Raw genomic sequence first — 12,406 nt, 5'->3', positions numbered from 1 at the left:
CTCCAGCCTAAGTAACCAATCTTCTACGGCCTAATTAAGAATGTACAACTCCTTGAAAATGGGGATATTTCAAATTAAAAATAACTTTAGATGATGATCTATCTTATCTCCCTTCGCACCTATCATCCTGCTCTGGGCTTCTCCCATCAATTACGTGAAAGTTCAAAGGAAGGTGTTAAGCCTTGTTGAAGTGTCCCTAGGCACACCAACAGGGAGGGGGAATAAGTTAGTTATTTAAAAATTTATGTAACCCAAAGAAACATCATTTTGAAAACTTTAATAAATTAAACTAAATAATTTGATCACTATATGTGGAAGCTAATAAATTTAGCAACAATTATAGTGATAGTAATGATAATTTAATCAAATCAATCTAATATCAACCACAATTTTTTTAACATGTGATTTTCAAGAAAATAAACATAAAGTGAGAAAAATAAAATACATAAATGAAATAAGAACTAGCACACTAGAATTTTATAGTGATTCAGTCAAATAATGACCTACGTCCACTCCTCGGAGTCCTCCTCTCCGGGTATTACAGTAACTCTTAGTGTCTCTCTTTTGTCCCCCACAGCAAGACGGAGAAGCACTTAAAAGAATCACTTCCATCAACTTGGAGTGATGGAGAATCAGAGCTCGTTTCACCCTCCTGTTGTAACTCATGCTCCTGAGTTTATGATTTTGATGATAATAAATATTATTGACTGCCTCTTTATTTATCCTAGTATTTATAATACTTATTTGTTTGTGTTTTAATTAAAATTTCAGGTACAACATGCACCTTATTTGAAGATTCAGGACACAAGATCGGGCATAATAGGATATACTGAAAGAGTATGTAATTTTTATTTATTTATTTTTAATTTCTTGAATCAAGTCTTGTAAAGATATATATTATCATGGTGACATTGCACACACACAAATTGGGAATAAAATAACTTTAAATATTTTAATTTTTTTATGACCTCATACTGTACTATATGGATCGTACTATATAAAATGGTGTTACATAAATTAATAAAATATTTTTTTTTTGAAAAAAAAATAAAATATAACTATTCATACAATATTAAAACTACATCATGTTTGATGATCTGTTATAATTAAAAACCTCGTCGCTCATTAAATTAGGAAAATTTTTAAATTTAAAAGATATATATTTGTACTGTATGATCCTAATCATATTGTACAATATTTAAAATATTGTTTAATTTAATCTTATGATTAATCAATCGAATCTGCTTAATTTATATATTGTGATCATATTGTACCAACTAGATTATAATATATGATCAACAAAGATAATATTCGGTCATCTAATGATTCATCATGGACGAACTGCATTTCGGTTGAACTAATCATTCTATATGATCAGTCATTCGTATTGATGATCGTGCATCACAAACATGCAAATTTGAACCTTTTGTAGTGTACTAATTGGTGATATTATAATACTAACATATCAAAATTTGCAAATCGTACTGTACTATATTAAACGACTTAATTAAATTTTTAGAATTTTTTTAAGCCCTCTATTTAAGATTTTTTATAAGATTTTGTGATAGTCTTTTGAGCATTCATTGAGATATTTTCTTTATGAGAAAGCTTGAAGAGAGAGCTTTGGGCTAGGGAGAAAAACAGTGGAGTTTGTAAGAGAGGGAGAATATCCTTATGGGTTTCAAGGGAGTGTGAGAGAGGGTTTTCACATGGTTGCTCCGGCGAACTTGTACCAGAGTTCCTCCAAGAGTCAAGGTTTGTCTTGAGGGAAGCTTTGGGAAGAAGACCTCTTTGGTGTCAAAAGATCGGGCTACTCCACCTTAACGGGGAAGGTGAAAGTGAATCAGGATTCTCTACCTCACTAGGAGCTTGAAAAGGAGTACATATTCTCTGCCTTATCAGGAGGGTGAAAAGGAGTCAAGGTTCTTTGCCTATGAAAGGAATACGATCCTCTATCACACCGAGTTGGTAAAAAAGTGTTTGTAAGGGTTACTCCGCTTAGCTATAAAGGAGAGAAACTATAGTGATAGTGTAATACCCATAGATGAGGACTCTGGGAAGTGGACGTAGGTCATTGTTTGATCGAACCACTATAAATTTAGTGTACTCATTCTAATTTTTACTTTTTGCACTTTATTTTTTTTGCATTATATTTTTGGATATAACTACTTGGTTGAAAATATGTGATTGATATTACATTGTATCGATTATTCTATCATCACTATCTTTGCAACTTTTGATAAGTGTAATAGCTTATGCATCAAGTGATAGTATTACTTTCATATTAGTATGCATCAGGCTAGTTCCTTAAGGTTTAACAACTTTTATGAACTTTCACCTCATGGTGAAGGCAATGAACGTAGAAGCTTTTTCACCTTTTTGGTGAAGGCAGAGTACCTAAAAATTCTTTTGTACCCTCATGGTGAACTCAGAGAATCCTAGACTTTGACCTTGAAGCTTTTCTTCACAGAGTAGCCCTTGAGATACACAAAGCTCCGTAGATAAATCAAGATACCGCTTGTTTGGAGCGGTTGTGTAAAAACCCTCACACTACTTCTCCCTCTCACACAACTCACCATCTCCTTCTCTTCTCTCCAAGATATCTCATAGAATTCCTTCAACAGTTAAAAGTCCCTCTTCTTTTTTGAAAAACAATTAAGAAAATCTTTAAATGCAAGGTATTAAAAAAACTCTAAATTTTCAATTCATCCAAAATTAATCGTATAGTACGATCAGTTCAAAGCCAGATAAAATCCAGTACAATGGAACAATCCTAAGAAGAACAATTCAAAATTTGTATACATATTGTATAGTACGATTAGTTCAATTACCTCTTGATCGTACAAGACGATTTTTAGGACGATTGAAAATCATCTCTGCTAATTGTCCAGTATGGTTGACATTGTACTCTATGATTAGTACAAAAAACCAAAGTTTTGTCTAAGACGATCGTCGGGATGAACATGATTCATCTTTGCCTATCGTACTATACGATCCATATCGTATAGTATGATTGACAAAATTAATTAAAGCTTGATTTGATTGATTAATCACGAGAATTAAATTAAGTAAAATTTCAAATATCATACTAAACGAATGGCATCGTACAAGATGATTAGTTCAAAATACAAAAATAAAAACTTACTTAATTTTGTTTGGCGGCTAGGGTTTCTACTTTAAACAGATCATACAGTACTATTAGTTTAAAAACATTAATTACAAAATTAGATATTTTAAATCATTTTAATAACAACTGAACGTACAACACAATCTGAATCGTACAGTACAATTAGTTCAAAATTTTAAAATTTATTTTCACTCCTCTGTGTATGTGTGCACGATTGCCAATATAACATACACTTTTACAAGATTTTAACTCGAGAAATTAAAAATAAATAAATTAAAATTATAGAATTGTCAACTAATTCTATTTTACAAGATTATAGAATTAGCCGACCCCACGTAGTGGGATAAAGGCTTGATGTTGTTGTTATAGAATTGTCAACTATATTCCTATTCTATCCAAACTTGAACCCTATTATTTATGAACCCGGGATTCTCATGAGGAAAACTCACCAATGATACTCTTAAATCATAACTTGCTCATTAATGTTCTTACAATTATACAACTACTAATGAAACTCGCTTTCTACACCACTAATCACACAATCTATTTAAGTACTTTCAAACAATTGTATAATCCATTAAATCTCTCTCTCTCACTCTCTCTCTCTCTCTCTCTCTCTCTCTCTCTCTTCCTTCTTTGGGCTCAATTCTAATCTACAATACGATCTTCATATAACTCCATATAAAATTAAATCCAACACCAAAACTATGTGAAACACATTTACAAAAAAAAAAAATCAATTTACAAGAACATAATAATAATTTTGTATCAATAGTTAAATAAATTATATAATATCATCAAATGAATAATTTAATTTTTTTTTATTCTCAGATTTGTTTTTTATTCATATCCCTGAAAAATCGGAAACTAATTGTATGCTTGATCTTAGGTGTTTAAGAAAGCCAAGATGAACAAATGCAACCTTCAGTAAGCTTTCTTTTGTTAAATAATGTTAATATTGATCAAAGCTCCAGCTTCCCCTTTGACTTTAAAAGCTTTCCACCAGATCATATGAATAAAATGAATCAGCCAAAAACCAAAAAAACAAGAAATTTCTATTAAGATAAATTAATTTGTGGCACAACCCTGATAAAATTGCAAATTACAAATTGATTCTGAGCATTTTTGTATATTAGCATTACTTGCAAATTTTGGTTCAACAGCTAGAACTAAAGTGTCGTTTGGAACGACTTTTTTAACTGGTTTTTAAAACAGTTTTTTAGTATAAAAATTTTAATTTTTATACTAGAAAGCTGCTTTAATAAGCCGTAAGAAAGCCACCCCAAATGAAGCCTAGTACTTCAATTGGGATAGTTTTCTTACTACTTTATAAAATAGTTTTTTAGTACAAAAATATTTTAAACTAAAAGTTTCTGTACTAGAAAACTACTTTAAAAAAAAAATAAAGCTATCCCAAATGAAGCCTAAATTATTGATTCTTGTATTGTTGCAACGAAGGGGGTTTCAGCCTCTGTGGAAGATGGGAATCCCTTTTGATCTTCCATATTCTGAATTGGATCAGCAAATGATCTTGTGCATGGCCATCTAAATGAGGAGAAAATTATGATGTGAATATGGTAATATGAACAAGACATTTTTACATAATTATAATCTTACCTGCTTGATTTTATGATCACATTGTCCACTATAGTTTCATGGTCAAAAATGTCCTCTGCAATGTGAAAAAGCTTAGTCATTACAAGAATTAGGCAAAATCTAAAAGGAAAAGTACATTGCCAAGCTAGGAGTGATTTATATATGCTAAAAGAAAAATCATTTGATTAGAAAGTTAATGAATTATATATAGATATATAATGTCCATGCAATAGCTATTTAATTAATCAAATTTAAAACATAACATATATATATATATATATATATATATCAGCATATACAATGATACATTCAATAATAATAATCACTAGCTAATTATGAAAACAACAGCAAGCATTTATTTCATTATGTGGAGTTGGCTATATGAATAATTTTTCTTCATCGTGTCTTGCTAAAAGTTAAACTCTCATTTAAATCTAATAAAGAAAGACATTTCTAAAATTTTCTAACCAAATCTTTTTAGGTATGCTCTACCCTTTTTAAAATAAGTCAAATCTAATACATCTACTTTCCTAACCGGATCATCGGAAGACCGCCGTTTTATGTGACCAAATCATCTAAGGCGACTCTCTCTAATCTTATCTTCCACTGGAGCTACTCCAACCTTTTCACGCATATGCTCATTTCGTATCTTGTCTCTAAGAGTAAAGCCATTCTTCCATCTAAGCATCATCATCTCTGTAACACTTAATATTATGCTTCTCTTTTAATGAACAACATTCTGCACCATAAAACATTGCAGGTCTAACCAGCATCTTATAGAATTTTCCCTTAAGTTTGAGGGAGACTTTTCTATCACACAACAAGCCCGATGATTTCCTACACTTCAACCATCCAACTTGAATTCTACTAATAATATCCCCATCTATTTTACCATCACTATAAACAATAGACCCAATATATCGAATATTAGAAATCTTTTAATTACTAGCTAATTAAAAGAAAAAAAAATAAACAAAATAATATAAATAATGAAGTAATATAACAATTCTTAAAAATCAAGAATATATATGTGAAATTGTGTGACTAGCTAGACACGGGCAGATATAACAAAAATTAGAGCGTATGAAGATGAGATATTGAGAAGCATTCTCCAGAATAAGCTTGTGAGTGAGCGGCTATTAGTGCAAACAATCAAAACTAGTAAAATTGTATAAGAACTAATAAGGGAGTGAGGGTAAAGAGAAGAACCACAAAGAAACGACTAACTTCAACAGGAGAATAGAGAACCTCAACAACAACATCAAGCCTTTGTCCCACTACGTGGGGTCGGCTGCATGAATCCTTTTTTGTCATTGTGTCATGTTAAAAGTCAAAATCTCATTTAAATCTAATAAAGAAAATCATTTCTAATATTTTCTAACCTAATCTTTTTAGATCTACCTCTACCTTTCTTAACAATGACCAAGAAATTAAAAACAATGAGAAATAGTGCGGAGAAGTAAACAATTGTGCCTAATTATTATGGCAAATGAATCAAACAACGAAATTTAAACAAGGATTTTGTTTTGAGCATGAACCGAGTGCACAACGCTACAAGGCAATATAGTGAAGTGGCGCGATACACACACTTTGCTGCGAGCATACATTCGACTGGAAAGTGATGCACAAAACCAGCACATTTCTTTGATTCGCTCCTAAAGCACAATTTTAACAACACTGATTAAAACAAATAAATTCAAATATAACATTAGTTGTTTCCAGAAATTTCAATTCTGTCATCTTATTAGATTATATATATATATATATATATATATATATATAACTGTGAAGAAAATGGAGAAAAAACTCATGCCTTAAATAAGATCCTGTTGAACAACATTGTGATACAGAAAGAAGGTTTATTGTCTGCCTCAATGATGAATGCAACAGCCAAAAGCTTGTTCTGATTCCTTCCAAAAGACAATAACCAAAAGTTTGTTCTGATTACTTCCAAAAGACAATAACTGAAAGTTTGTTTTCGGTAAGGGTAATGGATAAAGCTGAAACGTACAATATTGTAAGGTCAGGAAGAAAATGAACTTGACATTGCTATACCAGTATACCAGCCTTCCATACTTAAGAGAATTGTTCCTAGGGAGTGCAAAACTTTCATATTAAATTATGGTTTATAAACAACAATAATCTACTACGGTTTATAAACTACAAATATGATAAAAATGCGGCAAGCTCACTATAAAGATATTAAATAGAAAGATTATATTCGCCTCAACAAAACGCATTTTCAACGTTTAGGTTAATAACATAGGGTCCATTACAAGGAAATATTGCTTACATAAAGAAAAGGCATTCAATTATAAATTCTGACTGTAAAGTTAATAAAAGCGAATCCATGTCAGAAAAATGTCAAGTGAATCCAATAGCATTCATAAGATTGCATATATTTTAAAATCATTTAACAACATTGATGATTGACTACCTCCATTTAGAGTTTTCATGGAGAAGTATTTAGCCTTTAATCTTCGTGAATATGCAGCTTCATATTTCTTCAGCTTCTCCACATTCTCTGCATTCCATTCATCCCTAGAGAGTAAAGCATGGTATCAGTAAATGAAGAAAACATATAAAATGGGATCTACACATCACATTACAGGTCATGAATAATGGCTTGAGAGTCGTGCATTAATATCTTAATATTGTAAATTCTACAACTCATGCATTTTGCCTACCATATAATTTATTTACGACGCCATAAACCAATGCCAAACTCTAAATAATGAGCAAAAGATGATCAAATCTAGATCATACAAGAGAACCATACCGTCAACCAAACCGAAGATATATGTTTTCTGTAAAACTCATGCATTTAAGTTATATATTATTAGATGTATAGGTAATTTGAAGCTTATACTCTGAGGCACTCCTCCAAGCAAAAGAAAAAGAACTACTATCCATATGCAATGATTACTTAAAGAAGATTAGGAGCGTCAATATTTGACACGACCCGAAAACCCGACACGAAAATTCCGGGATATGGTCAACCCGAATTCGAAAAGGGTCAGGTTCAGGTTCAATAAATCGACCCGTTTCAAAAACCGGGTCGGGTTTGGGTTGACCCAGAAACCCGAAATTGACCCATTTTTTACTTGGAAATATGAAATTGACCCATTTTTTTATCCGAAAACTAGTAATTTTTTGGTCGACCCGTGGCCATTCAGGTAGTGTCGGGTTGACCCAGACCCAAAGCGGGTCGGGTTCGGGTCAAAAAACCAACCCGTATGTAAAAACGGGTCTAGTTTGGGTTGACCCGAATAGTGTCGGGTCAGTTTCGTATTCGATCCGAACCCGACCTGTTAATCATTAGAAGCTTGGTATTTCACCTTGTTGAGTTTTCATGAGGGTTTCTTATTTGCCAAAATAAGGACAAAAACAGCTCTGAGTATACTATAGCTAAAGACATAATTCTTCTTCGCATGACACGTGCACTAATGATAAACAAACAGCTTGAGCTAATAAAAAATAATTTGTCTTCACAAAAATCATTTCAAGAAAAGCTAGAAACACCTCTGTCAAGTGAACAAATAATACCATTCACTTATTAGATAGGATTCCATGGACAACCAGCCACATTTGAAAAAGTTAATATGATAATACAATGATTCATTTATCAAACCAACTCACTAACTTAAGTAATTGCTTCATAATGCTATTGAACAAATACGTTAACATCCTTAGTCAATCAGATAGCCCATATGTCGATATAGTCCTATTGTTCTCCTCACATTCCCTCCTAAAGCTTACAGTCTCTTACAAGAATGACAGACACCGCCAATCATTACAGTCTTACAGCTTAGAAGATCTATCAATCTTAATGATTATAATGCCAACAACGTTACGTTAGCAAAGAAGCTTCACAAGCTTAGGCAGCACAACCATTGTCAACAAGAATAATCATTGCCAATAATTTCATAATCCTCTCAACTCTCCATCCTCGACCACACCCTCTTCCAATCTTTTGCCTACATTGTTGTAGATATTATATCATTTCCTACTATATCTTTGAATCCTCTATCCACTCCCATTTTCTTTGTCTTGCCTACCCTACGACCCCTACCCTTTCATTAAGTTACTTTGTTTTTGTGATGTGGAGGTCTAAGTTTGCAGTGCTTAACAAAAACACGAGATCTTTGCATTGAATCATTCCATTCTGTGCTGAGATGTGTTTGCTTCACTTATTAGTTGGAGTTGATGCCTATCAGTTAAGGATTGTATGTTCTAAAATTTTTGTAACACATTTTAAGTTTTCAAGTGTATACTTCATATGCATCAGATCCTGCTACTTTATCCACTATTTATATGCATGATTTGCATTAAAATCATCTTTAAAAAATTTTTTGATAATTATGAAAATTACAAATCCATTGCAAAATAGAATAGAAGGTATGTGAAATTGAAAGTAGGCCTTGAGAAAAAAATATGACCATATAAAGTTATGCAGCAAATTGGGATGAATGCATATAGATTAGAATGATAAGAAAAGTTAAAGAAACTACTCCAATTTTTAATATATCTTATCTTACCATATCTTATGAATTATCAACCAATGCCTTGAATTCTTCTTCTATTCCCACCTCCTCCATTTGGTTTACAACTAAATCATCATATGCCATGTTAGATCCAATCACTTTTGCACTTGAAGCTACTATTGGTGATGTCATTATGTCTACTATTTATGGTGGTTCTCAGAGGCTCCTTTATTTAAACTTTAAAGAGAGACGGGCTTAAATTTTTAAGTTGGGTAGAATTGAAGGAACTATTTAAAGCTCTTCCTCCTATGGTTTCTATACTGAATCTAGTTTTTCAATCCTTCTCAGGACGATAACAGAATCGATGTTTCTTGTACTTAATTGCTGAAGTTGTGGCTGGCTTTGACTTTTGGGAATGTTGCAAAGGTAATTCTAGTGACTTCACTTACAACTACTAGTTTCTGGACTTAAAAAAATTGCAATAAATAGTGAGCTATTTTGTTGGTAATTCCTTCTAGGGATCCTATGATTATTTTGTCTCTTTTAACAATTCTTTATTGAAATCGATGCAATTCCTTTGATATTGAATTTTAATGGTTGATTCCTTGGATTTTATGGGTTTCTACTATATAAATAAATATATGAGGCTCATACATAAAGAATGGGATGGTTAACAAAAAAATTGCTCAAATTTGCAAATCTACCCTTTAGGATTAAGTACCTTGACCAAGTATGATATATGAAATTTCTGAGAGAGTACATCATCTTATACAAGCATGAGACTTATTTTATGATGATTTCTTTTCTTGTTCTCTCTTTTCTTCTCCTTCTTTTTCTAATATTTTTTTTATTTGTTGAAAGGTTGATTAAGCTTTGTTAAACTTGATATAATAAAGATTTCATTCAATTGTGTGAGATTTTAACCATGTGCAATTTTGTGATCCTTAAATTTTCAACTATTATTTTTTAATAAAAATACATAATTCATTTGCCAAAATTGGATTTTAATATTCCTCAGCTTTCATCGAAGATAGTAAAGAAATGTTAAAGAAAAATAGAATTGTCATACTAATTGTAGGCTAGATCTAAATGCTAAATCTATCGTAACCCTAGGGTGACTATTAATGAATAAAATTTAGCTTTTTTATTGTAGATATGAGTTTATCAGATAAGCCTATGGTATTTGGAAGCTGATTAATTTTAATAATAACAAATATATGTTTGGAAGCATTAAAATCTATGTTAAGAGATTTGAGGGCATGGAGTTTGCACAAATTTTTCTACAAGTGGCTAAATCATATGAAAATTGAAGAAATCTAAGGACAAGGAAATCAAAAGACTATCAATTGGTGCTCAAGAGATCTTAGTAAGGTTTTTAGGTTCAATTGAGTCATTAGGTTGCCTTTACTTGTTGATTAGAGTTTGATCTCACCTTTAGCCCAAGATTTTAAGGAAAAATAAATTTAGTAAATATTTAAAATTACTCAAAAAATCATTTTAACATTCTAAATAACTTATAGATTAGTTAAATGATTTTTAGTCAGAAGTTTTATGCTAATTCAATCTTTACTGAGCATTGTTAAGCCCTTCGAGGCATGAGGAGTTTAGAATACTTACAAACGAGTCAGAGAGGAGATTTACATCTTACCACAAGAATGAGTGAGAGTGGGATTTTTAAACCGACTCAATTTTAGTTAATATTCCATTAATTTAGAAAACAACTTTCATACTAAAGGTTGGACATCTTAGGATTTTGAAAGCCCAATCTTGTGATAAGTTTGGTCATTCCCTTGCAGTAAGTATGCATATTTCCTTCGGCAACTTGTAGCAATGGCTATGAAAATGGAGTTTGGTTTAGATACTAAGGTAAGAAATTTTGATATCTCTTGTAACCTCATCGATATGTCTTATCAATGAGCTTCATTTGAAGATTGGAGATTTCTTCGCTGCATACAAGAATAAGACTTGGTGGCAAGGTAATCTTGATTTGAGATATTGTGATATTAGTCTTGAGCTTCGTTGCCTTTTGCAAGGGTCTGTGAAGGAATTAAAAGGTGCTGATAAGTGCTCTTCGATTTGATACACAAAGATTGTGACTTTTCTGATATCATTGATTGAAGTTCAACCATATAAATATTGGTATTGAGTGTGTAGTACATTCAATTTCTCTTTTGTTTTACTCTGCCGAAAACTGTTCTCAATCCTAATTGACACTTTCGCATCAACATTGGCAAAGTAGTTATAATAAAATTTAATTAAGCGATGTTTTCCTTAACTTTTCCAGGTTCTTCACCGCAAGACAAGAATACTAGTTCTAAAAAAGAACAGAACGATCTCACTTATCTTAGTAGGCTTCCAAACTAATACAGACAATGGAAATTTAAACGCTTCAATAACAGAAAAAGAACAACAAGGTCTGAAAAGTGAATAAAAGAACTCACAAAAATCCATCCGCCAACTCAGGCTTCAACTCATTACTCTCCAAATTGACGCCAGTAACCTGAGAGAACCCAAACCCTAAATTAATCCCAAGAAATAAGCATCAGAAGAACAGAACTCGGACCAAGTGAGGGGTGACGCAGTCACCAAAAAATTCAATTTTTGCTATTGAGAGGTGAGTGAAGAAAGGAGAAGTGCATAGTTGAAGAACCTGGACAGAGACGGAAGCCATGGAAGATACTGCAGGGGCGTCGCCTCCGGCTCCGGCGTCTCGCGACGGAGAAGGCAGCGCTGCGCCGGCGGGAAGTTGTGGGGGCGACGGAGGTGGCGTCGCCATTTTGTGGGATGAGGCGAGAAACTAATTAGGCTACGGCGAACTGAACGAGAAATTAGTAGCCGAGCGGGTTATTTATTGAGTATTTATAAATATTCAATAAATCAGTTGATATTTGTCAGTATTTATTAATATTTATTGTGTATTTTATGAGTATTTATTAATTTATTGAGTGTTTATAAATACTTAATAAATACTCAATAAATATGCAATAATTTCGACAATTCTTTTTGTTCGCACAAAATAATTTCTCACAAACTACTACTAGTATAAGCTAGTTAATTGTCATTGTAGTTCGACAAATGGAAGAATTTATTGATCGTGAGTGATATTTTAGGTAATTATTTTGAAAGATGACAAAATTTTGTATTTTAATCTCATTTAACATAATGTTATGGTTTTGCACTCACAACCCTAAAAAAAAAA

At 32.1% G+C, this 12,406-nt stretch overlaps 1 protein-coding gene across 1 annotated transcript; it reads right to left on the bottom strand.

Moving 5' to 3' along the window:
- Positions 1-4,432: 4,432 nt before the first annotated feature.
- Positions 4,433-12,025, bottom strand: LOC110109279. Its single transcript, XM_020840262.2, has 5 exons — positions 11,858-12,025; positions 11,649-11,707; positions 7,161-7,264; positions 4,745-4,799; positions 4,433-4,672 (listed from the first exon to the last, which is right to left on the bottom strand). The coding sequence occupies exons 1-5, from the start codon at positions 11,981-11,983 to the stop codon at positions 4,552-4,554; spliced, it is 465 nt and encodes a 154-aa protein (XP_020695921.2). The 5' UTR covers positions 11,984-12,025; the 3' UTR covers positions 4,433-4,551.
- Between the last annotated feature and the right edge of the window lie 381 nt (positions 12,026-12,406).

Source organism: Dendrobium catenatum, unplaced genomic scaffold (assembly GCF_001605985.2).
Source record: "Dendrobium catenatum unplaced genomic scaffold, ASM160598v2 original_scaffold_98264, whole genome shotgun sequence".
Lineage (NCBI taxonomy): Eukaryota > Viridiplantae > Streptophyta > Magnoliopsida > Asparagales > Orchidaceae > Dendrobium > Dendrobium catenatum.
This window is presented reverse-complemented; position numbering and strand designations above follow the sequence as displayed.

Coding starts and splice junctions, on each gene's coding strand:
- LOC110109279 (XM_020840262.2), bottom strand. CDS start 11,983: ATGGCGACGCCACCTCCGTCGCCCCCACAACTTCCCGCCGGCGCAGCG. Junction 11,708..11,857: donor TGGCTTCCGTCTCTGTCCAG/GTTCTTCAACTA, acceptor GGGTTCTCTCAG/GTTACTGGCGTCAATTTGGA. Junction 7,265..11,648: donor GAGTTGGCGGATGGATTTTT/GTGAGTTCTTTT, acceptor TTTACTCTCTAG/GGATGAATGGAATGCAGAGA.